Here is a 27,949-nt window from a genome sequence, read left to right as displayed (position 1 = left end):
CATCTATCCCTCCCTACCTCTCTCTCTCCCTGCAGAAGGGGAAGATGAAAGAGGCAGCCCAGAGGTACCAGTATGCTCTGAGGAAGTTCCCCAGGGAAGGGTTTGGCGATGACCTGAAGGCCTTCAAAGAGCTGAGGGTGTCTCTGTACCTTAACCTCTCCCGCTGTCGCAGGAAAACCAACGTAAGATTCCCCACGATCCTCCTCTCCTATAGTGCTGTATTTACTGGGTCATTGGTTCCCAAATGTCTCTGATAAAAGACACAATATTGGTTCAGGCCATGCATGACACTAGAAGTGGACGTTGGAAGATCTTGTAAGTCGAAGAAACTGTTGTTGTACTGTGTGTTTATGAACGTATTTGAAAGATACACATACAAGAAGTATGGCTGCCCTTAAGGAGTAGTAGACAGCACTTTAAAAGCCCCATGATACAATTTCGAGCCAATTCGCGTTCCAGGCCTATGATCGATGAAACGTGACAAACTAACACAATGCTCTTAGGAACAGGTTGAATTCAATAAATAATACTATCTACTACCCGTCCAAAATTATAGCTATTAAGCTGTCCAGTTGAGTGAGTTTGATTGAGCCGTTCAAGACTAAATTATAATCTGTGCAGAAGTCCACAAGCGATAGCATGCTTGTAGTCATTATGTCAGCTTGCTCCCATAAACAATCAGGGAGATGGATGCAGAGAAAGAGAGAGAGCTGGCCCCCTGGACAATGTGCATTTCTATTTCCTTGCATTGGTTAATCATATTGATCCTCCTCTACCCCTCGCAACAGGACTTTGGCTTGGCAGAGGAGTTTGCGACAAAGGCCCTGGAGCTGAAACCCAAATCGTACGAGGCCTATTACGCCCGCGCCCGAGCCAAGAGGAGCAGCAGGTAAAGCTAATCGTCAGAAACTCATAAGGATAAATCCCCCCCTTTTAGGGGACCATTGTTAGCGTGAATTGTGAGAATATGGTTCAGCTTTTCATTTTTTTTTCTCGCTTCTCAAATATCCCCCTAACTTGCTCTGTCTATCTCCATCCCACCACAGGCAGTTCACGGCAGCCATGGCTGACCTGCACGAAGCAGCCAGGCTGTGTCCCAACAACCGGGAAATCCGGCGGCTGCTGGCCCGTGTAGAGGAGGAGTGTAAGCAGATGCAGCGCAGCACCACCCAGGGCAAACCGCAGGGGGCCACGTCCTCGTCAAACCAGGCCCCGGCCAACCACGACTCTGAACACAAACACGAGGAAGGGGAAGAGGAGGAGGTGTCGGGGCATAGCATGGCCGTCAGAGGTCTGGATGGACAGAACACTCTGGGGATGAATGACGTGGAAGGGGAGGGAACTTTTCAGTCTCAACACTCAGACAGGAGAGGAGAGAGAGTTGAGCCCTGGACACAGAACATCTACTCCATCAATAGAACTGTGCCTGACACCCTCAGCCTCACCACCCAGCAGCAGAGTACCAGGCCTGACTCTCCCCCCTCCGGCCCCTCAGGCCCTGGCAGGCTGAGTCACCACCACTACCCTCCCCGGGAGCCCAGAGAGCCCACCAAGCAGGCCCAGATAGTCAAAACCAACCAGCACATGAGCTCCCTGCAGGCAGGAGGCCGCACCTCGGGGGCCAAGTCCCAGTACGCCCCCTCCAGCCCCCTGCCCAGCCGACACATGTCCAGCATGCTGAAGCCAGGGGGTCTGGGCATAGACATCAGCCCGCTACCGCCCCCTCCTGACGAGCCCGTCTACGGGGAGCAACGCCTGTCCATGGCTCCTGCCTCCCAGAACATGGCTATGGGCCACCACTGCGAAAGGGACAGCGAATCCCTGCACTCTGCCCAGGCCTCCTACTCCTCCCAGGACCGTCTGTCTGCTCACTCGGTGTCCTCCCTGGACGCTCTGACCTCAGGGTTTCCCCAGGACTCCCTCAATGCTGCAGGGCCAGGCCAGGAGCGGCGGAAGGAGTGTGGGGGTAACGGGGTCTCCCAGGCACTCTCCCAGGGGGGAGACGGCAACATCAGGGTGTCCAGCTCCACCAGCTCCCTGGCCTCCAGCAGTAGTCTGTCGGAGAGCAGCAAGCTGCAGGGCCCTGACGTACGCACCAAGACCACCACAGACAAGGCCAAGCAGGGCCAGGGAGGCACAAGCGAGTGGAAACCCAGGCCCTTCATGGGCATCATGGACAAGAAGGCACGCTTTCTTCAGCAGCAGCAGCAAATGCAGCGGGAACTACTGCAGCAGGAACAACTGCAGCGAGAACAACTGCAGCGAGAACAACTGCAGCGGCAACAACTGCAGCAGCAACAACACCAAGGGCTCCAGAACCACCCAGGCCTACAGCCCACCACCGGAGCCCTCCGCAGCTGGCAGAGTCACTCCTCTGAGGGATTAGTGTCCCACACCATGTCTGCCATGGGCCTCCAGGCTGCAGGGGTGAACTGTGAGCTACCTTATGCCAAAATAGGGAGCACTTACCACGAGCAGCTCAAAGCTCCATCTCAGGGTGCTATGGGGAGCCTGCAGAATGGAATGTACTCAAAGGAATTTGCAGAGAAGTTGTGCCAAGCATCCACCTGTTACAAGGAATCCAAGCCAGCTCTGGCAATACCGTCGCACACGTTTGTGGACAGTAAGCCCAAGCAGCCATGCTTAGTCCGAGAGAATCCCGCCATTCACGTAGCTTCAATGAAACCAAAGCGATCATTCATAGAGTCAAATGTGTAGGAATATTTATCTCCCCTCTCTCAACACAGACACGTGCGTGCATACACAAACAACGAGATACAGACGCTGGCACGCACATACAGACAATGCACATTGCACACACTCAACACACCCACAAACACTTTACACACACACCTTTGCAAAAATTCTAAGTGGAGAGTTTTTTATGGGCTGGTAAAAACTTAAGCAATGTAAGTCAAAACTTTGAAAGAAGTACGCAAACTATGTTTGTTCCCCCTGTGAATATCTGCCACATGGAGCGTTTTGATTGAAGCAGTAACAGATGTATTTCTTTCCTACTATCGCGTACAGCTGTTTGCTTCTGTTACAGGATGACATGTTCCCTCTCATTCAGCAAAGCTGGAGACATTGCAGTGACAGCACTTTACGCATTTACATAGGCCTTTAAGTAAAGTGCTTATACAACATATATTACAGTATAATGGTATTACTGAATTGTTCAGTGTTAAGTATAAGTCAATATTTGCATCCAAAATGGCACCCTATTCGCCATATACTGTAGTGCACTACTTTTGGTCGACCCTGGTCAAAAGTAGTGCACTATATAGGGAATAGGGTGCCATTCTGGACATATCCAATGGGATTTGAACTGTGTTCATTATGTCAATGGTGCTGATGGCAGAATTACAGAGCTATTTAGAAGAGCTGTAAGGATATGTTTAAGATGGGCATTCCTGTGTTCTAAGGATGTTGTAGTTCCTCACATTGTGTATATATAAATATGTATTATTCCTTATTTTGAGTGAAGATCAATGTCAGTGTATTGACTTGTTCAAATTATCTGTATTTTGAGGTTTATTTTATGCACAATTTGGTTCCAACTGTGTTCAAGGTTCTGATGTATTTGTTTATATGTTTGTACATTCTATAAATTGCCCGATAACGTTAACTAAATCCTCTCTGTATCTGCTTGTCGTTGCTGTCACGTTAATTTATTTACAGCGTCTATAGCTTGATTCATTGTAAAAAATATATATTTTATATAGTTATTTTTGCACAGCTACTAAGACATTTTACGATTTCAATAATACGCTCTGTCAAAGTAATATTGGTTTAAGTGCATGCCACAATTTCAATTTATAATAAAGAGTTTTTTTTTTAAATCTATAAACAAAAGGTTTGGGGGAGCGTGGTGCCATCGATAATATTTTAATATGTATGTATGTTGAAATGGTTGCCATGTTTCCAGTATTGTGAGCTGTGTTACCCATAATCACATACTGTAATATAACATTACTGCCATTCCCAACATAGGGAAATAAAATCCCACTGAGAAAACACTCAGGCCTGCTGGCTGTCATTGTAGCAGGGAACAGACGAGGCACAGTTCAACATAGCTCTGGTCCAGGGCGGTAGTGCCCGTTTGAATGCACACTAAACATCCTGGACCAGAGCAAAGTTACACAATACATTTTAGAACCACATGTTTATACTGCATATACAGTATAAACGTCGACTTCAGTTTAGTTTATTCCAACAAAATCCTATTGCACAAATTATGTAAAGATCTAGTCATTTACAAGGCACACACAGGCAAACGACATATCATTCATTCATGAATAATCACCCTTGTTTAATCAAAAGTATGTAATAGAACTGTGCAGTGAACTGATTGTCAGTAATCACAAACACAATCATGGTACATGATTTCTATTTCACTGGATGTATGTCTTTGAAGCAATTCCTTTAAAAATCACACACAGACAAAGTTCTAAGGATCATTTAGTTGCTAATGGTAGCCTGTAGTACCTGGTTGGCCTTCAACTTGAGGTTCTCCATGAGAGGGTGCAGCACTGAGCTAGTCTGCACCGTCACTTCCTAGAGTAGCTCAAACTGCGCATGCAATGTTTCCAAAAACTCCATGGGGCAAGATGGTGACAGGGTGAAATGACACTTCCTGATCATCAAATGTGCCACTGAGTATTCTCATAGGAAACAATTGGGTGACCTCATTTTACAGTCTGCTTCAGAGTAAGGCATTACTGATTACTCGTACACCAATCCATCACTGAGTGGCAGTCCAACGGCCAATAGCGGTCTTCAGGCTTCTGTTGGGCATGACCAGAGTGGTTGGTAAAGGTAAGTTGGTCATGGGACTGGAGCGGTTCTTAGCGCTGATCCAACTCTCAATGGCCTCTCTCTCATAGGAATATCCATCTGTTGATTTCAGACACATTTTATACATCAGACATTGACATAATTACTTTTATAGGCTACGTACAGTATAACGTGAGTTGGAGCAGGAAACAGTGCAGATTTTAATTTTTTTTAACAATAACAAATGGGCTACGTTAGCATTGACGAACAAGGACATGTATACAGTGCAGTTGGAAAGTATTCAGACCCCCTTACTTTTTCCACATTTTGTTACGTTACAGCCTTATTCTAAAATGGATTAAATCTTTTTTTTCTTAGTCTAAACACAATACCTCATAATGACAAAGCGAAAACAGGTTTTTATAAATGTTCGCAAATGTATTAAAAATAAAAAACAAAGACCTTATTTACATAAGTATTCAGACCCTTTGCTATGAGACTCGATATTGAGCTCAGGTGCATCCTGTTTCCATTGATCATCCTTGATGTTTCTACAACTTGAATGGAGTCCACCGGTGGTAAATTCAGTTGATTGGACATGATTTGGAAAGGCACACACCTGTCTAGATAAAAGGTTCCACAGTTGACAGTGCATGTCAGAGCAAAAACCAAGCCATGAGGTCAAAGAAATTGTCCATAGAGCTCCAAGACAGGATTGTGTTGAGACACAGATATGGAGAAAGGTACCAAAATATTTCTGCAGCATTGAAGGTCCCCTAGAACACAGTGGCCTCCATTATTCTTAAAAGTTTGGAACCACCAAGACTCTTCCTAGAGCTGGCCAAACTGAGCAATCGGGGGAGAAGGGCCATGGTCAGGGAGGTGACCAAGAACCCGATGGTCACTGACCGAGCTCCAGAGTTCCTCTGTGGCAATGGAAGAAACTTCCAGAAGGACAACCATCTCTTCAACACTCGACCAATCAGGCCTTTATGGTAGAGGGGCCAACTGGAAGCCACTCCTCAGTAAAAGACACATGACAGCCTGCTTGGACTTTACCAAAAGGCACCCAAAGTACTCTGACCATGAAAAACAAATTTCCCTGGTCTGATGAAACCAAGATTGAACTCTTGTGCCTGAATGCCAAGCATCGCGTCTGGAGGAAACCTGGCACCATCCCTACCATGACGTATGGTGGTGGCAGCATCATACTGGGGATGTTTTTCAGCGGCGGGGACTGGGAGACTAGTCAGGATCGAGAGAAAGATGAACGAAGCAAAGTAGAGAGAGATCCTTGATGAAACCTGCTCCAGAGCACTCAGGATCTCAGACTGGGGCAAAGATTCACCTTCCAACAGAACAATGACCCTAACCACACAGCCAAGACAACACAGGAGTGGCTTCGGGACAAGTATCTAAATGTCCTTGAGTGGCCCAGCCAGAGCCCGGACTTGAACCCGATTGAACATCTCTGTAAAGACCTGAAAATAGCTGTGCAGCGACGTGCCCCATCCAACCTGACAGAGCTTGAGAGGATCTGCAGAGAAGAATGTGAGAAACTCCCCAAATACAGGTGTGCCAAAGTTTGTAGCGTCATACCCAAGAAGACTCGAGGCTGTAATTGCTGCCAAAGGTGCTTCAACAAAGTACTGAGTACAAGGTATGAATACTTATGTAAATCTGATATTACATTTTTCTTTTTAAACACATTTGCAGAAATGTCTAAAAACCTGTTTTTGCTTTGTCATTATGGGGCATTGTGTGTAGGAGGGCCATTTTTTAGAATAAGGCTGTAACATAACAAAATGTGGAAAAAGTGAAGTGGTCTGAATATTTTCTGAATGCACTGTATGGTTGCGTTTAGACCGGCAACCCAATTTGGATATTTTTTCCACTAATTAGTCTTGACAAATCTCAGATCTTTTCAAGTAAGATTTTTCAGAGCTGATCGGATTGGTCAAAAGACCAATTAATGAAAAAATACGCAGCTTATGTGAGACAGATGTTTTTATGCCCTCTCCCTCACCTGCAGCAATGACAGGGTCCTTCATCACCTCTCTGGTGATTGGACAGAGGAACTCATCTGGGGCGTCTAGTCCGGTCAACTCTGCCTTCAGAGCTTCCACCTTCCTCAGGACTTTACCACGGAGACCCACCGACTCTAGCAAAACAATGGCAACATACAAAACTATACTGGACAAACATATAAAACGCAACACGTAAAGTGTTGGTCCCATGTTTCAAGAGCTGAGCTGAAATCAAAGAACCCAGAAATGTTCCATAATGCACAAAAAAGCTTATTTCTCTTAAATGTTGTACACAAATTTGTGCATTATGGAACATTTCTGGGTTCTTTGATAATCCATCCACCTGACAGGTGTGGCATATCAACAAGCAGATTAAACAGCATGATCATTACACAGGTGCACCTTGTGCTGGGAGTGTTCAATTGTTAAATAAAGGTTAAATAAAAAAATGTAAATACACAGGTGCAGCTTGTGCTGGGGACAAAAGGCCACTCTACAATGTGCAGTTTTGTCCCACAACACAATGCCACAGATGTGTCAAGTTGAGGGAGCGTGCAATTGGCATGCTGACTGCAGGAATATCCACCACAGCTGTTGCCAGAGAATTGAATGTTCATTTCTCTCCTATAAGTGTAACCACGCCAGCCCAGGACCTCCACATCCGGCTTCTTCACCTGCAGGACTGTTTGAGACCAGCCACCCGGACAGCTGATGAGTATTTCTGTCTGTAATAAAGCCCTTTTGTGAGTGAAAACGCATTCTGATTGTCTGGGCCTGTATAGATAAGTCATATTTATGGTTATTTGTGGTAGTAGTACATTTCCCAAGAAATTAACACAGCATGTGTGTGGACATTGGTGAAGGGTAAAGCCAAGCTGAGGAACTGCCAGTGTCAGTGCTTCCATAAACAAGCCCTCATTATCTGTGCTAGGAAACCCAATTTCACGGGAATGACAGCATCTACCGTTCAATAAAATGTGCAATCCTTTCTTCTGGTTTACCCCGATAAGAGACAGATGCATAAATCTGACTGGGATTCTCCTTCACCCATCTTCACAGAAACAAAGGGTAATACTGATGATTCAAAGCCTGTAGACGGTTTTAAAGCTCTGCTTTTCAAAAGCAGCAGGCAACTGAACGTCATCCCTGATGATCGGTGTTGGAACTTGGAATGTTCCACAGGAAGAGAGATGGTTGCCAGGAAGATGTCCGCTATCACTTGGGGCACAGCAAAGCAACCGCTGCTCGACAGAATTGTAACTCCTAAAGCCTACAGTTACCCAATGGAATAGGTTTGAATAGTGCATCTCCAGGGCCAGAGAATTGTGGTTCTCCGGTGGGTGCCAGTATGTCGACAGCAGGTACCAGTAGGCCACCTTTATTAGAGCAGCACGCCACCTTTCTGGCATGGTGAAACAGAGTCCCAGACACAATGACGTCTGCCTCCTGCCATTGGCTGCATTGTAGATGATTCAGTTAGGGCCTCTGTGGAGCAGAACTGAGCTGCAGTCTGAAAACGGCCTCATTATCAGGCAGTTCGACAGGGTCCGGGATGTATACCAAAGAATGATCATCTCCCCAATCAGACGGTTTTGACTGGATGGTATACAGTTAGGGTTAGGGTTAGCTAAAATTCTCCCTGATGCGACCTGAACATACAACTTTTTTTACCGTAACTTCACACCATCTAGCAGCAACCCAATCAGACCTCTTCCTGTGGAAGACGTTGCTCCTACATATGGAATGCTCTGTTTGTTAATCAGGGTTCTGCCATTGCCTAGTGACTTGGTGCTCAAGGGAAACAGATCCAAACACACACACACACACACCCACCCACGTGCGCTTAGGCTAGGAACTGACAGAAAACTGTATTGGTGGCGTGAAAGACAGAAACCCCACCACCTGCCACATATCAGTGAGATTATGGCACTAGGTCATGATGACTTTAGTGTCTCGGTAGAGTTAATTAGCCAGCACCTGCAATCAGGGGCCCCATGAGACTGTGGGGAGTAAACTCAACCAATGTGATTGGAGGAAACTCAGTGCAGATGCAGCACTATAGATAGATCGGGCAGTGCAATCACAAAAGGTCAAATCCCAGTGGGGAAAAGTGCTCAATCAAAATGTGTACGTCCAATCAGACTTGCTGAACCCATTAGTCATACAATTAGCTAATGTGGATAAGGGAATTGCTCAACTCTGAGCAATATTTACAGTATCTTTCTTTGTGACTGCATTGCAGCAAATGAGGTGACAATCATGATTGCTTGCAAAATACACTTTGTAACTTACCCTCACAGTTTGCATATTGACAATCACAGGACCAAGACTACATTGGGATACATTGACAAACCACCATAAACCTGTAATGCAGCGGACTGATGTTTGCTGTAGATGGGAGTTGTAGTACCAGAAGAGCTAGTCCCTAGAGATAACACATGTCCTACTGTGATGCACTGAGGTGCTGTTCTCTCTCTGTGGGTGTGATACAGAATTCTCCCTAAAGCCCTACAGCAGGGATCATCAACTAGGTTGTAGCCGCGGGACAATTTTTGTCTTGAGCGTATGGTCAGGGGGCCGGAACATAATTACAAATCATTTGGAGACTTCATATTGACCGCAAGAAGCCAAAACAGATATATTTTACCAAAAAAAGTATAATTTCAAACCTTGCTTATATTTCTATACAATTACATATACAGTATCTTTCTATTATGCGTGGGAATACTTTGGAACAGATTTCCAAAATTAAAATCACTTGGTGTTTTTACAGTCTTTTATGTCCAACAATAAAATAGATAAACTTTTTGGGAAGGGTTCTGCCAGTTTGAGAACCCTCCTCCACAGAGATGTGGTGAAGAATCTCATTTATTTCACTGTCTCCACAAACAGCATCTTCAGGAAATCCTAAAGTAGGTTAGTGTGGACAGCAGAAAGGAAAGGGGATTCATAGCAATGTATTGCTTCCTCAGTAATGATTCATTGGTAATGATTCATTGGTAATGATTAATACGGATTCAGAAAACTATAGTCTTTATGGCACTATCTATTTCAATCATATCACCGTGAAGACACAGAGTAAACATATCATTTTCTCTCTAACATTGATGGTTGAGGTGCCATAGAAAATGCCATAGAAAATGTAAGACACTAGGTCCTGTCCAAACTATTTTAACATCTAAGGTCATCTGATGGCTGATGGGAAATTGTCTGAAGCAAATTATATAAGCAAGTAATATCCAATGGGACATTTTGGAAGTAGTAATGTCACAGCTTGGCAGCCCCAAAGCAGATTACAATTTGATTTTGGGAGCATTGTGGGGATATTAGAAGACAGATAAAAGCCTCTGTGGCATGTATTCCATTCCAACAGAATTGCACAATCCAGAATAATCCTATGTATCTACTCCTGGGTCCCTTCATTACTAATGAGGAATGGAGATGCCAGGTCACAGGTCAGACACAGGGGCGACGCATGGGGGGGAACATTTGGTAATTTTTTTTCAATATTCAATTATTAACCTTTCATCATTAATATAATATTTTATTTACAATGTACTAATAAAACTAAACGGTTTCTTTTTCACACCCTCTATTTACATGGTCCTGCCCCCAAACCAGGTGTGAACGGTACTTGCTAGCAGTGAATTGCGAGTGAGGAGTGAGCATCATGTCTCAGCTTCCTAAAGAAAAATCTGCTTTACAAAAACGAAAAGAAAGAAAAAACAAGAGAGAAAAGAAAGGTGGGTGTAGTCTGTGACTGGTGAAAATTAATCTGTCAGCTTAGTACATAGTGAAATAGGCTACTTTTGCTCCCTTAACATTAGTTACATAATATCTTCACAGAAAATTCTGAGTGTTTACATTTCACTCCTCTTTTAGCTGACATTTAATCAACGCAGGCAAAGGTTTAGCAAGATATTCATACTAAATCAGTTGTCCCTGCCCCTGCCTGGTGCCAGGCCCAACAGATGCAGCTTCAGGCTCAGCAGCCCTGTCTCCCCATCCCCATACCCCTGAACCAGCCCTACTCCCAACTGAAAAAGGAGGTGAGCAGCATTGTGTTGAATGACATGTCAGTTGGCATAGTCGGTGGGAATTAATTGTTTTATTATTATGAAAAAAATGAAATGATTCAACCCTTTTCAATGATAAGAATTCAAACACAAATTATTTTTCCACATAATGATCATTATATGAAACAAAAACAGCCTATAGTCTGTATTGGATGCTGAACAGTTTGAAGACTCAGTCTGTATAAGTGACAGCCAATGTTAAAATAATACCTTCAAATCATATGGCCAAGGAAAATCTCCATGGCTTTGATGCAGACAGAAATATGGTAGTTTACTGACATCTATAGGTGGTAATACGCAACTGCAGGTAATTTGGGTCAATATTCTGCAGTTTTCAGTGCGGTTTAATTTTTTTCCGTGGTGCATGTAGTTAATTTAAGTCAACAAAGTCACTGAAATAGCAACTGAAATTTTGGTTATGATGTTATTACAAATGGTATTATATTATAGGATATACTATCATATGCGTCAAGCACACTCTACAGAGCCAAGACCCTCTTCAAGTGATACAGTTTTGTCAGGGAGGAGTGTGGAAGTGGAGGAAGAGGTGAAAGACAGTGCCGGCAGTACCAATGACCCATCTGCTAGCCACGGCCCGCTAGCTTTCTGAACGCCGTGCCTTCCGCTCGCCTAGCATAGTAGCGACTACCGAACAGCTCCCTGACTCACCTATTGCTGCTCATTGGACCCTATAATCACTCGGCTACACATGCCTCTCTCTAATGTCAATATGCATTTTCTTCTGCTGTTCCGGTTAGTTATTATTGCTGTATTTCACTGTAGAGCCCCTAGTCCAGCTCAACATGCCTTAGATAGCTCTTTTGTCACACACCCCTCACCTGGCTTAACTGGTGTCTCCAGAGATGCAAGCTCTATCATCGTCGATCAATGCCAAGGTTTACCCCCACTGTACTCACATCCTACCATACCCTTGTCTGTACATTATGCCCTGAATCTATTCTACCACACCCAGAAATCTGCTCCTTTTATTCTCTGTCCCAACGCACTAGACGACCAGTTCTTATAGCCTTCAGCCGTACCCTTATCCTACTCCTCCTCTGGTGATGTAGAGGTTAACCCAGGCCCTGTAGCCCCCAGCTTTACACCTACACCCTAGGCGCTCTCATTTGTTAACTTCTGTAATCGTAAAAGCCTTGGTTTCATGCATGTTAACTTCAGAAGCCTCCTCCCTAAATTTGTTATATTTACTGCTTTAGCACACTCCGCCAACCCTGATGTCCTAGCCGTGTCTGAATCCTGTCTTAGGAAGGCCACCAAAAACTCAGAAATTCCATCCCCAACTAGAACGTTTTACGTCAAGATAGAACTGCCAAAGGGGGCAGAGTTGCAATCTACTGCAGAGTTCTGTCATGCTATCCAGGTCTGTGCCCAAACAATTCGAGCTTCTACTTTTAAAAATACACCTTTCCATAAATAAGTCTCTCACTGTTGCCGCTTGTTATAGACCCCCCTCAGCCCCCAGCTGTGCCCTGGACACCATGTGAATTGATTGCCCCCCCCATCTATCTTCAGAGTTCGTACTGTTAGGTGACCTAACCTGGGATATGCTTAGCACCCCGGCCGTCCTACAATCTAAGCTAGATGCCGTCAATCTCATACAAATTATCAAGGATCCTACCAGGTACAGCCCTAAATCTGTAAACATGGGCACCCTCATAGATATCATCCTGACCAACCTGCCCTCTAAATACACCTCTGCTGATTTCAACTAGGATCTCAGCGATCACTGCCTCAATGCCTGCGTCCGTAATGGGTCCGCGGTCAAACGACCACCCCTCATCACTGTCAAACGCTCCCTAAAACACTTCAGCGAGCAGGCCTTCCTAATCGACCTGGCCCGTGTATCCTGGAAGGATATTGACCTCATCCCGTCAGTAGAGGATGCCTGGTTGTTCTTTAAAAATGCTTTCCTCACCATCTTAAATAAGCATGCCCCATTCAAAAAAAATTTAGAACTAAGAACAGATATAGCCCTTGGTTCACTCCAGACTTGACTGCTCTTGACCAGCACAAAAACATCCTGTGGCGTACTGCATTAGCATCGAATAGCCCCCGCGATATGCAACTTTTCAGGGAAGTCTGGAACCAATATACACAGTTAGTTAGGAAAGCTAAGGCTAGCTTTTTCAAACAGAAATATGCATCCTGTAGCACTAATTCCAAAAAGTTTTGGGACACCGTAAAGTCCATGGAGAATAAGAGCACTTCCTCCCAGCTGTCCACTGCACTGAGGCTAGGAAACACTGTCACCACCAATAAATCTACAATAATCGAGAATTTCAATAAGCATTTTTCTACAGCTGGCCGTGCTTTCCACCTGGCTACCCCAACCCCAGCCAACAGCTATGCACCCCCCGCAGCAACTTGCCCAAGCCCCCTCCACTTCTCCTTCCGCCAAATCCAGATAGCTGATGTTCTGAAAGAGCTGCAAAATCTGGATCCCTATAAATCAGCTGGGCTAGACAATCTGGACGCTCTCTTTCTAAAATTATCTGCGGAAATTGTTGCAACCCCTACTACTAGCCTGTTCAACCTCTCTTTCGTATCGTCTGAGATCCCTAAAGATTGGAAAGCTTCCGCGGTCATCCCCCACTTCAAAGGGGCAGACACTCTAGACCCAAACTGTTACAGACCTATATCCATCCTGCCCTGCCTTTCTAAAATCTTCGAAAGCCAAGTTAACAAACAGATCACCGACCATTTCGAATCCCACCATACCTTCTCCACTATGCAATCTGGTTTCCGAGCTGGTCATGGGTGCACCTCAGCCACACTCAAGGTCCTAAACGATATCATAACCGCCATAGATAAAAGACAGTACTGTGCAGCTGTTTTCATGGGGGTGCCACAGGGTTCATTTCTCGGGCCGACTCTTTTCTCTGTATATAGCTATGATGTCGCTCTTGCTGCTGGTGATTCTCTGATCCACCTCTACGCAGACGACACCATTCTGTATACATCTGGCCCTTCCTTGGACACTGTGTTAACTAACCTCCAAACAAGCTTCAATGCCATACAACACTCCTTCCGTGGCCTCAACTGCTCTTAAATGCTAGCAAAACTAAATGCATGCTCCACAACGGATTGCTTCCCGCACCCGCCCGCCTAGCATCACTACTCTGGACGGTTCTGACTTAGAATATGTGGACAACGGCCTCCCGGGTGGCACAGTGGTCTAGGGCACTGCATCGCAGTGCTAGCTGCGCCACCAGAGTCTCTGGGTTCAGGCTCTGTCGCAGCCGGCCGCGACCGGGGGGTCCGTGGGGCGACGCACAATTGGCCTAGCGTCGCCCGGGTTAGGGAGGGTTTGGCCGGTAGGGATATCCTTGTCTCATCGCGCTCCAGCGACTCCTGTGGCGGGCCGGGCGCAGTGCGCGCTAACCAAGGGGGCCAGGTGCACGGTGTTTCCTCCGACACATTGGTGCGGCTGGCTTCCGGGTTGGAGGCGCGCTGTGTTAAGAAGCAGTGCGGCTTGGTTGGGTTGTGCTTCGGAGGACGCACGGCTTTCGACCTTCGTCTCTCCTGAGCCCGTACGGGAGTTGTAGCGATGAGACAAGATTGTAATTACTAGCGATTGGATACCACGAAAATTGGGGAAAAAATAAAAAAAATAAAAATAAAAAAAAGAATATGTGTACAACTACAAATACCTAGGTGTCTGGTTAGACTGTAAACTCTCCTTCCAGACTCACATTAAGCAGCTCCAATCCAAAATTAAATCAAGAACCGGCTTCCTATTTCGCAACAAAGCCTCCTTCACTCATGCTGCCAAACATACCCTCGTAAAACTGACTATCCTACCGATCGTTGACTTCGGCGATGTCATTTACAAAATAGCCTCCAACACTCTACTCAGCAAAATGGATGTAGTCTATCACAGTGCCATCCGTTTTGTCACCAAAGCCCCATATACTACCCACCACTGCGACCTGTATGCTCTTGTTGGCTGGCCCTCGCTACATATTCGTCGCCAAACCCACTGGCTAAACAGTCATCTATAAGTCTTTGCTTGGTAAAGCCCAGCCTTATCTCAGCTCACTGGTCACCATAGCAACACCCACCCGTAGCACGCGCTCTAGCAGGTATATTTCACTGGTCATCCCCAAAGCCAACACCTACTTTGGTCGCCTTTCCTTCCAGTTCTCTGCTGCCAATGACTGGAACGAATTGCAAAAATCACTGAAGCTGGACACTTATATCTCCCTCTCTAACTTTAAGCATCAGCTGTCAGAGCAGCTTACTGATCACTGTACCTGTACACAGCCCATCTGTAAATAGCACACCCAACTACCTCATCCCCATATTGTTTTGTTTTTTTGCACCCCAGTATCTCTACTTGCACATCATCATCTGCACATCTATCACTCCAGTATTAATGCTAAATTGTAATTATTTCACCATTATGGCCTATTTATTTGCCTTACCTCCCTAATCTTACTACATTTGCACACACTGACATCGATTTTTCTATTGTGTTATTGTCTGTACGTTTGCTTATCCCATGTGTAACTCTGTTGTTGTACTGCTTTGCTTTATCTTGGCCATGTCGCAGTTGTAAATGGGAACTTGTTCTCAACTGGCCTACCTGGTTAAAAAAAATATATATAAAAAATTAAATGCAGATGATGAGGATGGAGCAAATGAGAGAAGGTGCACAGAAAGAGACAAAGTAAGGATGTTGAAAAACAAGCTGATCAGTGACTTTGCTAGCAAGAAGGCTCGCTCTTGGCGAGTAAGCGCCAGTGATAACTGTTAAATGGCATGGCTATGGATATTGGATCACTACACACGATGCCCACAGGCATGATAACGTTAATTTATTTGAATTGAAGAGGTTAATGTATATTTAAGTTATATTTAAGTTATTCATTCATGTTAAGAGAACTTTCCATTCAAGAATTGTACCATTAAAATTACATTTAGACTGTAAAATATGGCCTTTAGCACATTTCTTATAGAGGGTATCAGTCTTGCATCAAATAGTGAATTCCACTGTATGCAGAATGTTGCATGCATGTCTGCACAGTGTTGTATTCCTCTGCTCTCATCCTTCTAGACCTATCGGCTGCCTTTGATACTGTGAACCATCAGATCCTCCTCTCCACCCTCTCCGAGCTGGGCATCTCCGGCAAGGTCCACGCTTGGATTGCGTCCTACCTGACAGGTCGCTCCTACCAGGTGGCGTGGCGAGAATCTGTCTCCGCACCACGTGCTCTCACCACTGGTGTCCCCCAGGGCTCTGTTCTAGGCCCTCTCCTATTCTCGCTATACACCAAGTCACTTGGCTCTGTCATATCCTCACATGGTCTCTCCTATCATTGCTATGCAGACGACACACAATTAATCTTCTCCTTTCCCCCCTCTGATAACCAGGTGGTGAATCGCATCTCTGCATGTCTGGCAGACATATCAGTGTGGATGACGGATCACCACCTCAAGCTGAACCTCGGCAAGACGGAGCTGCTCTTCCTCCCGGGGAAGGACTGCCCGTTCCATGATCTCGCCATCACGGTTGACAACTCCATTGTGTCCTCCTCCCAGAGTGCTAAGAAACTTGGCGTGATCCTGGACAACACCCTGTCGTTCTCAACTAACATCAAGGCGGTGACCCGTTCCTGTAGGTTCATGCTCTACAACATTCGCAGAGTACGACCCTGCCTCACGCAGGAAGCGGCGCAGGTCCTAATCCAGGCACTTGTCATCTCCCGTCTGGATTACTGCAACTCGCTGTTGGCTGGGCTCCCTGCCTGTGCCATTAAACCCCTACAACTCATCCAGAACGCCGCAGCCCGTCTGGTGTTCAACTTTCCCAAGTTCTCTCACGTCACCCCGCTCCTCCGCTCTCTCCACTGGCTTCCAGTTGAAGCTCGCATCCGCTACAAGACCATGGTGCTTGCCTACGGAGCTGTGAGGGGAACGGCACCTCCGTACCTTCAGGCTCTGATCAGGCCCTACACCCAAACAAGGGCACTGCGTTCATCCACCTCTGGCCTGCTCGCCTCCCTACCTCTGAGGAAGTACAGTTCCCGCTCAGCCCAGTCAAAACTGTTCGCTGCTCTGGCACCCCAATGGTGGAACAAACTCCCTCACGACGCCAGGTCAGCGGAGTCAATCACCACCTTCCGGAGACACCTGAAACCCCACCTCTTTAAGGAATACCTAGGATAGGATAAAGTAATCCTTCTAACCCCCCCCCCCCCCCCTTAAAAGAGTTAGATGCACTATTGTAAAGTGGTTGTTCCACTGGATATCATAAGGTGAATGCACCAATTTGTAAGTCGCTCTGGATAAGAGCGTCTGCTAAATGACTTAAATGTAAAATGTAAATGTATTTTCACAGCTCACTGTCAGTAAATATCGTACAGTAAATATACTGAGACTACAAGATAGACTACAAGAGAGTTGCAAGCCTGCAAAGGTAGTTATTTAAAGCTTTGAATGGGTCGATTGGGTTCTGGATGTGTGTGGTTACAGCAATTGCGCAGGGTTGGTGTGGCCTGTGGTGGTGGGGCCCAATGTGATATATTTTCATGGGGGCCAAAACCCCTGGCGGCGCCCCTGGTTAGACATGCCTTAAATCTTTGTGTTGTAAGTAGGGTGGCAAAAGGGATTTACAGAAATCATAGTTCTGGATGTCCTGATTCCGGGAATCTTCCAACCCGCAGTGTTTCCCCGCTGCACCGCTGTTACATTGTTGCCGCCACACCCACATTTTTCACTAAATTAATCTGGATGGAAAAATGCTTTCAGTGTAAATTTAAATGACTAAAAGCAGTCAGGAAGTTTGGAGAAAATATAATTTACCTATATATGTATAAAAAAAAAAATTAAAAAAAAAGATATAATCTTTGAGAACTACAAATCACCAAAATAAAAGCTAAAATGATTAAATAAATAAATAAAATGAATTTAGGAGTATTTTTGGCATGGCTGGATTATCGACCGAGCACATGCTTAGGATCCCTGATTAGGGCACCCCATTGATTTGGTTATAATGTTTGAGCATAAGAATACAGAATTAGCCATTGCAAAATGTATAGAATTACAGGAAATTAGCTTTCACGCTGCAACATTTCCTGTCAGCTCTTCTCAAACTCCTTCTATAAAAAAAAGTACCCCCCCATACACCACCTTTGCAAAAAAAAATATAGGAGAAACACTGAACCCGGGTTTCTGGAAAATCTGGTCATTTGGGGACAGTTACCAGAATTTTGCAACCCTAGTTGTGAATTCCATGTCCTTACCAACGCTCAGCTCTGAGGCCAGGGTCTCCTTGGTCAGACAGAGCAGCTCAGGGCCGTCTATGTTGTTGGTTGTGAAGGTGGTGACCAGCTCCTCCAGACCCTCCTCACTCAGCCAGGCCAACACATCCTCCTCGGACCAGTCGCTCACCAGCAGCCTGGAGTGACCTGACAGCTTCCTTCCTGCTCCTGTGGGACACACACAAACACAGGAAGGGGGGGAAGGGCCTTCCCACATGCCCCCTCCTCGAGTCCTTCACCCCCGCCCATCTCCTGCAATACTACTTATCAGATCCCTACAAACGCATACCACACATCCCACACATTCCACACAAAGACCCTCCATCGGTGCTGATAGCAAATGACCAACCAGTGATTCCTAACCTGTCACCAAACGATACATCCTATTTTTATCAACAGTGCTTTAAAATCACATTTGCATGCCCTGGGAATATTTATCAGCTACGGAGTCTCCCTCCCCCCGACAAGGTTGTTTTTCTGGCCTTTGCAGGCACACTGTTCGTCAGAGGCAACCTTCACATGACATTGTGCGAGCGGCTATCATTTTTCCATGTATCGCTAAGATAAAACGCACGGTGTTGTGTGCTGCGCTTGCTAATGGCACCATGTAGGAAATGTAAAGCATGGAGTGTTTATCATTAAGCAGCTGAGTGATAACAGTGGGGACTAGTGGAGCTATTTCACATTAACGGGGCATTGTTTGCTTTTCCTCACCTCTCTTGCTCCCTTCACGTCACCCTCCATCTCTCGCTATCTGTTATCCCAGTCATTCACAATCGTTTCCTTGCCCCCCTGGCCAAAATAACACCACCACTGACTTCCCCACTGAATTTCCCTCTCAGAAGCAAACATGTGAACGGAAGCTTAATGATGTTATGTGAAACAGCAGCAACACTATCAACCAAAACGCACCAGAACAGTAAGTGTCCTCTTATCAAATCTGCCTGCACTGCACGGTAACACCTCCCCCTTCACAGTACCACAGAGATAGGAATCTGAGCCTGCATCCCAAATGGCACCCTACCGACCTAGTCAAACGTAGTGCACTCTATTTGGGACTCAGGGGAAGGTCATGTCAATATCCAATATCCAATAAGCTTCTGGGAGCCTAGCTGACTGGGGGGTTAGGGAAGCTCTGCCAAGAGAGGGTTCTTTTTTTATCTGGAAAGGTTCCACTCTTGAACTGGCTCCTCATCATCATCTGTCACTTCACAAGTCATCATCGTTTATTTTAATGCTTCCTCCAGACATCTTATCCATTTACTGGCCCAGTATCTGGCTCCAGCTCCAGGGTGATGCTTCCCCTACGTACAGATCTAGGATCAGCTCCCCTAATCCTAACCCCATTAGTGGGGAAAATGCTAAACTAACCAAAGATCAGCATCTGTGGGCAGTATCTGGAGACTTCTGCTCCTGACCGTCCCATCATGCACTGGAACGAATGATAAGACATTTTCCTGTGTGTTCTTACCTTGGCATGAGGGGTTCCTGGATTGAGCTAGAAGTCACAAGAAAACACAAGATGAATCACTTTCAAAGGAGATTGTGTACACAGAGCAAGAGAGAGAGAGAGCTTGGAATGTGCTCTGTCAACGTGCCTACTCTCAGAAGGAAACCCTCTGTTGAATACTCTAGTCTAGCTTGGCCCCCCGATGTCTGAAGACACAGCTTCATTTCTTGAGTGTTTATGTGTTTAAGACATTTCATCTGATTTCTCTCGGTCTTTCCATTGTGCCCTCTGCAAGTGTGGCACTGTGGGGCTTAGAGGTTAGACGAGGCCATTATGGATCGCGTCACCTAGGTTCAGAGCCAGCCGGCTAATGACCATTAAAGGGTCATTCCTATTCATCATCTCCAGCACCACCCCAAAATCAACATATGTGAAAATGGCCCGTTTCTATGTTTTGTAGTAAAAAAAAATATAGAAGATAAGTGTTTCCAATGACATCATGGGTGTGCATCATGTGATTTTAACCAATTGCCTACAAATTGTCTACAAATTGGTTGATGATGTCATTGGAAACACATCTTCCTCTATCTTTTTTTACTTTGCTTGAGTCTGGCCCTGTCAGCACAGCAGGCACAGTACTCCTCCTCCAGCTCTCCCAGAGGAGCCTCTCCCACTGGGGCTACACTCCCTATGGAACTGGCTGTCTGGCTCACACAAAATGGCTGCTGGGCTTTGAGTGGTACATTAGAGTACAGCAGGCTACTACCTACCCTGCCCGCTATCTCTATCTGCTATCCTCCACACGTTGACCTTCTTGTCCATGGAGCCAGTAGCCATCCAGGGCAGGGTTGGAGAGAAGGCACAGGCTGTCACAAAGCTAAGAGGGGGAGGGGCACAGGAATTCAGTGTCTTTGATGCATACAATTCCAGTGAGTTATATAACGTCAGAGAGTAACAGGCAGGTCATGCTGGTACCTCTCATGCCGTTTCAAAGTGTGAAGAAGGACTCCATCGCTCTACAAAGGAAGAGATAAACAAACATTGACAAAGAAGAATGTCTGGCATTTCTCACTGTTTAGAGACTGTGATTTGTACGCGGGAAACAGTGGTGTTAGTGTGGACGGATATATCTGTTTAAAAAGCAAAACAACTTACTAAGACCACACCCAAGATTGTGTTTTACATACCGCATTGTACACGGTCACGGTTTTATCCACTGAGCTGTTGAAGAAAACGTAAGAGTGATTACATTTTTTTTTCTTCCAACAGCTCATCAGTACAAGATACAAACAAACAATCACACATAAAACAATTGTATTTTCCCATTATGTGCAGAAATTAAGCAAAAACTCCTACTACACTAAACAAACACGAGCATGAATGAGATTGAAGCCTCACTCACAGAGCAGAATGTTGTAACAGAGTAGAGACCCCTAGTGGTCCAATAGGAAAACAGCAGTATTTAAAAGCAGCCTGATAATACCAACAGAGGCTTATTCCTACTGAATAGGGATGTATAGAATTATTTGGTCACACCTTACATTACAGTGATGCTATGACTGTAATTATTCCTATAAGTACCCTAGAGTAGCATTAAGGCTCTGCCAAAATGAGTGTTAGGGTAGTCCCCACTGGGTACAGACGTCAAAGCATATTCCACGTTGGTTCAACGTAATGTTATTGAAATGATGTGGAAACAACGTTGATTCAACCAGTGTGTGCCAAGTGGGTCTAGTCTAAAGCGTTCGTGCGGCTTGCGTTAGGATAGCTCTGGTCCAGGGTGTTCACGCAGCTCGCAATCCGCACAAAACGCCCTGGACCAGAGCTATGGTTAGGGTTAAGGGTCATGAGAGGATTAACATCAGAGCATACATGGAGGACGGACGGTCTTACCCTGAGACAAGCAGCTCACCATCAGAAGAGAAGGCACAGGAGAGCACAGGGGAAGACTGGCCAGTCAGAGTGTGGAGCAGCTTCATCTCACAGGCTGGGAATCAATAACACACAAAGACCTCATGTAGAGAAGACCTCGCCACCCACACCCCACTGACTGTGTGTCACACTGACCACCCCTCTGACCATCCCTGCAATCCTTCCCTTGACCACAAACACAGTTGGATTAACAACTGACTGTCCATTTAGGATTTGGCTACACACACACACTACATTCCAATTCAGTAATGCCACATCGTGTTTGCAGGTTGACAACTGAGCACTGTGGTAAGGCTGTTGTCCTTTTTCAAATTTATCTTATCTACGTGACATTTTTTCCCTGCTGGCAAGTCATTCAAAATCACTAATTGCTTCTTTTTAATGGAGCCTTTACAGGCTGAGTAAGTAGTGACGGCCATGTGGCTATTACAATTCACAGTGAATGAAGAGATACAGATTTAAAAAAAAACGTATTTCTTTCTTTCTAAAACACAAAAAAAAAGAAAAGCGCTACAGGACAATTAAGGAGGAAACGCATGAATAATAACACATCGGCTACAGGAAGCAGAAGTAGAATGCCAGTTGAATTGAAAGGTTACTGACACAAAAGAGAACTGAAAAATGATGACTATAAAAATTCCACCCATGCGGCTAAGCCCATCTGCAAAAGACAATTTCCTGTGAATGTGGAACAATAACCAGGCAAGGCACAGCACCAGGGCCCGTACTTTGCAGCAGGCGGCCTATTCTGCAGCCTGTGAGAGGTACGTGTTTGCTGGTTTCATTCCCTGTGTTTCTGTGTGCTCCCTTCAGTGTCCTGTGTCTGCTGCTCGAGGACAATGGCACCACAACACATCCATGTGGAACACCACCTTGGACACACAGCTCACCCAGGAACAGCTGTTTCCACAGCAACAGAGACAGGTAAGTCACGACCTGTACTGTACTATACAAGTAGGACAGGACAAGACCATCCATCACCACCTTCCAGAGCAGGGTTGGGCAACAACAACAAAAATGTGGGACTTATGTTGCCCACCCCTATTCCAGGCTAATACAAAGCCTGCTATCAGGCCATTCAGGACCACTCAACATCAACTGTTCAGAGGAGACTGTGTGAATCAGGCCTTCATGGTCGAATTGCTGCAAAGAAACCACTACTAAGGATACCAATAAGAAGAAGAGACTTGCTTGGGCCAAGAAACACGAGCAACGGACATTAGACCGCTGGAAATCTGGCCTTTGGTCTGATGAGTCCAAATTGGAGATTTTTGGTTCCAACCGCTGTGTCTTTTTTAAAAGCAGTGTAGGTGAACGGATGATCTCATGTGTAGTTCCCACCGTGAAGCATGGAGGAGCTGGTGGGGTGGTGACACTGTCTGTGATTTATTCGGAATTTATGGCATGCTTAACCAGCATGGCTACCACAGCATTCTGCAGTGATACGCCATCCCATCTGGTTTGGGCTTAGTGGGACTATCATTTGTTTTTCAATAGGACAATGACCCAACACACCTCCAGGTTGTGTAAGAGCTATTTGACAAAGGAGAGTGATGGAGTGCTGCATCAGATAACCTGGCCTGCACAATCACCCGACCTCAACCCATTTGAGAAGGTTTGGGATGAGTTGAACCGCAGAGTGAAGGAAAAGCAGCCAACAAGTGCACAGCATGTGTAGGAACTCCTTCAAGACTGTTGGAAAAGCATTCCAGGTGAAGCTGGTTGAGAGAATGCCAAGAGTGTGCATAGCTGTCATCGAGGAAAAGGGTGGCTACTTTTTTTGTGTTATTTCATAGTTTTGATGTCTTCACTATTATTTTACAATGTAGAAAATAGTAAAAATAAAGAAAAACCTTTGAATGAGTAGGTGTGTCCAAACTTGACTGGTACTGTATATATACACACACATCTAGAACAGAGACCAGCATATTGGACCCTAACTAGTATGTGTTGAAAATACTGTAAACACACTTTAAACAATGTTTGGATACATTTATTAATACAAGCACAACCACCCAGGCAAGAGTACACACACACACACACACCACACACACACACACACACACACACACAACCTTGCTGGTCTCTTGTCAAATCTGATATGACTGAAAAACAATCTATTATTAATGAGGATTATTTTCAGCACTGATGCGGTTTGTTCTAAACACTAATGCAATTACTTTATTCAGTGCAGATAATTCAAGGTTGTTGATGCTGTTCCCTATCTCTCTATCTATTCCCGTGAGAGAAAGAAGAGAGAAAGAGAGAGAAAAGAAAGGAGAAAAGAAAGAAGAGAGAGAGAGACGGCCTGGGGTGAATGGAGGCCAGGCCAGCTTACCTGCTGCACCATGCTGAGATACGATCCATACCTTCAGTTGACTGTCCTGTCCACAGGAGGCCAATCGAAACTCCACCGAACTGAAATCTGTGGAGCAGAGGAACAAACCCGGCACATTGGCCCTCCATCAGAATAATATGGTTAACTTGTTTACAAACCAGGCAATAACCCTCATAATAAAAACCCATCACAATAGGAGGACAAAAATGGTTGTTGCCTATCATTTGAAGTGCTGGGCAACATTGATAATACATTTCAGGCAATTTCTAGAATTCAACTCTGACAATCATAAATGGATTGCATTGATAATAGGAACTCATGTTAATGGTTGATGAAAGATTAAATAAATGTTTCACCAGTTTAATAAATGATTAGCTAAGAGCGGGTGGAACATCTAATCATAATCATCTAATCATAATTTACCTTTGATAAAGATGAGTAAAAAAGACTGTAGGAAATAAATACATTTTTTCACTCACTCATTTACACACACAATACCCTGTAATGACAAAGTAAAAAAATGTTTTTAGCAATTTTCGAAAATGTACTAAAAATGTAATATAGAAATATCTAATTTACATAAGTATTCAAACCCCTGAATCAATACAGTACATGTTGGAATTACATTAGGCAGTAATTACAGCTGTGCGTCTTTCTGGGTAAGTCTAAGAGCTTCGCAAACCTGGAAAGTACAATATTACACAATATTCTTTAAAAAATTATTCAAGCTCAAGTTGGTTGTTGGTCATTGCTAGATAGCCATTTTCAAGTCTTGCCAAAGATTTTCAAGCCGATTTAAGTCAAAACTTTAACTAGGCCACTCAGGAACATTCAATGTTGTCTTGGTACGCAACTTGTGTATATTTGGCCTTGTATTTTAGGTTATTGTGCTGCTGCAAATGTGAATTTGCCAAGAGTGTGCAAAGCGGTCATCGAGGTAAAGGGTGGCCACTTTGAAGAATCTAAAATATATTTTGATTTGTTTAACACTTTTGGTCACTACATGATTCCATATGTGTTATTTCATACTTTTGATGTCTTCACTATTATTATACAATGTAGAAAATAGTAAAAATAAAGAAAAAACCTTGAATGAGTAGGTGCTGCCAAACTTTGGACCAGTACTGTATGTGTTTTTTTTCTTACACATGATACCTCAACTGGGCACTATCCCAATTTGTTGAAGAGAACAGTGACGTAAGGAGAGGATCAGGTAATGAGGTAACTGTGCTGTGCTCATCTTACCAATGTCAAACTGGGGTGCAAAATGGCAGCAGGTCACCCCCATATCATGGGCATCCCTCTCTGCATAGAGCTGCTTCGTGTCCAGATCCCACACTTTGATATCTCCAGATGTACATCCTGTCACAAACATCTGACCACACGGAGCGAAGCAGCACGCCATCACCGTGGCCTCTGTCACGGCCTTAGATCTGGGAAGTTGAACATTGGAATATGACGTACCATTTTAAAGAGTAGGCCTATATACACTTATTAGGTTGGAGCAACGAGGACAAGCAATATAATGCTTCATTCAAGATTGGACACACCTACTCATTCAAGGGTATTTATTTATTTTACTATTTTCCACATTGTAGAATAATAGTGAACACATCAACACTATGAAATAACACATATGGAATCATGTAGTAACCAAAAAAGTGTTCAACAAATCAAAATGTAGATTATTCCAAGTAGACACCCATTGCCTTGATGGCAGCTATGCACACTCTTGGCATTTTCTTAACCAGCTTCACCTGGAATGCTTTTCCAACAGTCTTGAAGGAGTTCCCACAAATGCTGAGCACTTATTGGCTGCTTTTCCTTCATTCTGCGGTCCAACTCATCCCAAATCATCTTAATTGGGTTGAGGTTGGGTGATTGTGGAGGCCAGGTTATCTGATGCAGCACTCCATCACTCTCCTTCTTGGTCAAATAGCCCTTACACAACCTGGAGGTGTGTTGGGTCATTGTCCTGTTGAAAAACAAATTATAGTTCCACTAAGCCCAAACCAGATGGGATGGCGTATCGCTGCAGAATGCTGTGGTACCCATGCTGGTTAATTGTGCCTTAAATTCTAAATAAATCACTGACACTGTCACCAGCAAAGCACCCCCACACCATCACACCTCCTCCACCATGCTTCACGGTGGGAACCACACATGCAGAGATCATCCGTTCACCTACTCTGCGTCTCACAAAGACACAGCTGATGGAACCAAACATCTCCAATTTGGACTCATCAGACCAAAAGACAGATTGCCACCGGTCTACTGTCCATTGCTCGTGTTTCTTGGCCCAAGCAAGTCTCCTCTTTTTATTGGTGTCCTTTAGTGGTGTTTCTTTTGCAGAAATTCGACCATGAAGGCCTGACTCACGCAGTCTCCTCTAAACGGTTGATGTTGAGATGTGTCTGTTACTTGAACTCTGTGAAGCATCAATTTGGGCTGCAATCTGTGGGGCAGTTAACTCTAATAAACGTATCCTCTGCAGCAGAGGTGACTCTGGGTCTTCTTTTCCTGTGGCGGTCCTCAAGAGAGCCAGTTTCATCATATCGCTTGATGGTTTTTGCAACTGCACTTGAAGAAACTTTAAAAGTTCTTGACATTTTCCGGATTAACTGACCTTCATGTCTTAAAGTAATGATGGACTGTCGTTTCTCTTTGCTTATTTGAGCTGATCTTGCCCCCCCAACACAACTGATTGGCTCAAACGCATTAAGGAAAGAAATTCCACAAATTAACTATTAACAAGGCACACCTGTTCATTACAATGCATTCCAGGTGACTACCTCATGAAGGTGGTTGAGAGAATGCCAAGAGTGGGCAAAGCTGTCATCAAGGCAAAGGGGAGCCACTGAAGAATCTCAAATATATTTTGATTTGTTGAACACTTTTTTGGTAACTACATGATTCCATACATGTTATTTGATAGTTTTGATGTCTTCACTATTATTCTACAATGTAGAAAATAGTAAAGGTAAAGAAAAACCTTTGAATGAGTAGGTGTTCAAACGTTTGACTGGTACAATGCAATATAGGGATTTGTCTCATGATCTATAACCTACTTGCGTAATTTCTTAGTGTGTAAATCCCAAAGGGCCAAGGTTCCATCTGATGCCCCTGACAGCAGGAGAGAGGAGTCGGGAGACAGTGAGCACACCCTGACTGGGCTTCCTCCAGGATGTTCAAATTTTGTCGTTACCTCACCTGTTGCCATACTCCAAATGATAGTTAAAGCGTCTGTGGAACAGGTGAACAGGTAGGTGCCACATACACTGAAACTGCAGCAGTGAACTCCATAGCGATGGCCTGACAGAGGCGAAAACGGCAACTCCGAGAAGTCATTGGTATTATAGACGCGTATGGTCTTATCCCCGGAGCAAGTCGCCAGTAATGTGGGGGAGAACGCGCACCAATATACTTCATCTCGATGGTCCTGGAGCGTGCAGATTAATGACACCATTTTGTCACCGTAGATGTTCTTCCTGTAAATAAAAGTGAACATCCTTAGCTTACACTAGGTGGCGCAAAACACACAGGCATTAACGGAACCAACATTCTGTAGGCATCACTGGATATAGAATAATAAACCAAAATCAGGTAGGTAGGTACTACTTTCATGTGTGCAGGTGTTAAATCAAACTAAAGCGTTTTATTACTGATATTGTTAATATTACCAAATCTAAAACTATAAATCTTTGAAAACAGTCGCTTACCTTTCTGTATCTGTTATCAGCCTACCTTGTGCTGTTGGTGACAGGTGGCGCTTACCTTTCGTACACAATTAAACCTCATGACCGATTGCTCAACACGTGACACTGGAAGTTGTTAGGTTAATGTGCAGTAGGTCGCCTAGGTAAGAAATGTCCTTATATTTACAAACATGTTTATCAAATATCCAATTGACTCTTTCGAAAGGAGTTGGAGCACTTAACAAAAATAGCAGAAATGTTATTTTAGCTCACTTTAATCCATTGTACAGGATGCGGGCAGGTGACTGACGTTTCGACGTCAAGAGTGACCTGAGCCATTGCACTTAATATCCTTTTTATAGCGTAGTGACC

The 27,949-nt window shown here is 44.7% G+C and overlaps 2 protein-coding genes and 1 long non-coding RNA gene across 16 annotated transcripts in view; 2 read left to right on the top strand and 1 right to left on the bottom strand.

Moving 5' to 3' along the window:
* Positions 1–4,019, top strand: part of LOC139546930 (protein TANC1-like) — a 303,586-nt gene extending 299,567 nt beyond the window's left edge. For 10 of the 11 annotated variants that reach the window (XM_071355901.1, XM_071355900.1, XM_071355905.1 and 7 more), the window contains 3 exons: positions 36–182; positions 789–889; positions 1,047–4,019. In XM_071355901.1, coding sequence (XP_071212002.1) covers positions 36–182; positions 789–889; positions 1,047–2,718 — 1,920 coding nt within the window. In that variant the 3' untranslated portion in view covers positions 2,719–4,019. Of the gene's footprint in view, positions 1–35; positions 183–788; positions 894–1,046 lie in introns of those variants that run through there. The other variant, XM_071355908.1, reaches the window with a different exon arrangement.
* A 172-nt stretch (positions 4,020–4,191) lies between these two features.
* On the bottom strand, positions 4,192–27,894 carry LOC139546932 (WD repeat, SAM and U-box domain-containing protein 1-like). 3 transcript variants are annotated; one of them, XM_071355912.1, is made up of 14 exons: positions 27,851–27,875; positions 27,602–27,737; positions 27,093–27,370; positions 26,951–27,005; positions 25,128–25,315; positions 23,883–23,969; positions 21,506–21,599; positions 20,800–20,833; positions 20,588–20,628; positions 20,383–20,489; positions 19,634–19,660; positions 18,145–18,330; positions 6,803–6,937; positions 4,192–4,896 (listed from the first exon to the last, which is right to left on the bottom strand). In XM_071355912.1, exons 3-14 carry the CDS (start codon positions 27,346–27,348, stop codon positions 4,745–4,747), a joined length of 1,362 nt encoding a protein of 453 aa, XP_071212013.1. In that variant the 5' UTR covers positions 27,349–27,370; positions 27,602–27,737; positions 27,851–27,875; the 3' UTR covers positions 4,192–4,744. The 3 variants fall into 3 exon arrangements, with proteins under 3 accessions (XP_071212013.1, XP_071212012.1, XP_071212011.1); XM_071355911.1 differs by having other exon boundaries at positions 26,951–27,370; positions 27,657–27,737; positions 27,851–27,894; XM_071355910.1 differs by having other exon boundaries at positions 26,951–27,370; positions 27,851–27,884.
* LOC139546933 (uncharacterized) lies at positions 22,243–24,089 on the top strand. 2 transcript variants are annotated; one of them, XR_011669285.1, is made up of 2 exons: positions 22,243–22,468; positions 23,793–24,089. It is a non-coding gene; the product is annotated as an uncharacterized lncRNA (long non-coding RNA). The 2 variants fall into 2 exon arrangements; XR_011669286.1 differs by having other exon boundaries at positions 23,734–24,089.
* Positions 27,895–27,949: the final 55 nt, after the last annotated feature.

The sequence above is a fragment of the Salvelinus alpinus genome, chromosome 20 (genome assembly GCF_045679555.1).
Source record: "Salvelinus alpinus chromosome 20, SLU_Salpinus.1, whole genome shotgun sequence".
Lineage (NCBI taxonomy): Eukaryota > Metazoa > Chordata > Actinopteri > Salmoniformes > Salmonidae > Salvelinus > Salvelinus alpinus.
The sequence above is the reverse complement of the archived record's forward strand: the minus strand, read 5'-3'. Positions and strand labels throughout refer to the sequence as shown.

What these genes read in the sequence shown, in the direction of transcription:
- LOC139546932 (XM_071355911.1), bottom strand. Translation starts at nt 27,348, where the DNA reads ATGGTGTCATTAATCTGCACGCTCCAGGACCATCGAGATGAAGTATAT. An exon ending in CAGGAACCCCTCATGCCAAG is followed by an intron (nt 18,331 to 19,633) that starts GTAAGAACACAC and finishes TGTGTCCCACAG; the next exon opens with GAGCAGGAAGGAAGCTGTCA. An exon ending in GGCCTCAGAGCTGAGCGTTG is followed by an intron (nt 6,938 to 18,144) that starts GTAAGGACATGG and finishes TTGTTTTGCTAG; the next exon opens with AGTCGGTGGGTCTCCGTGGT.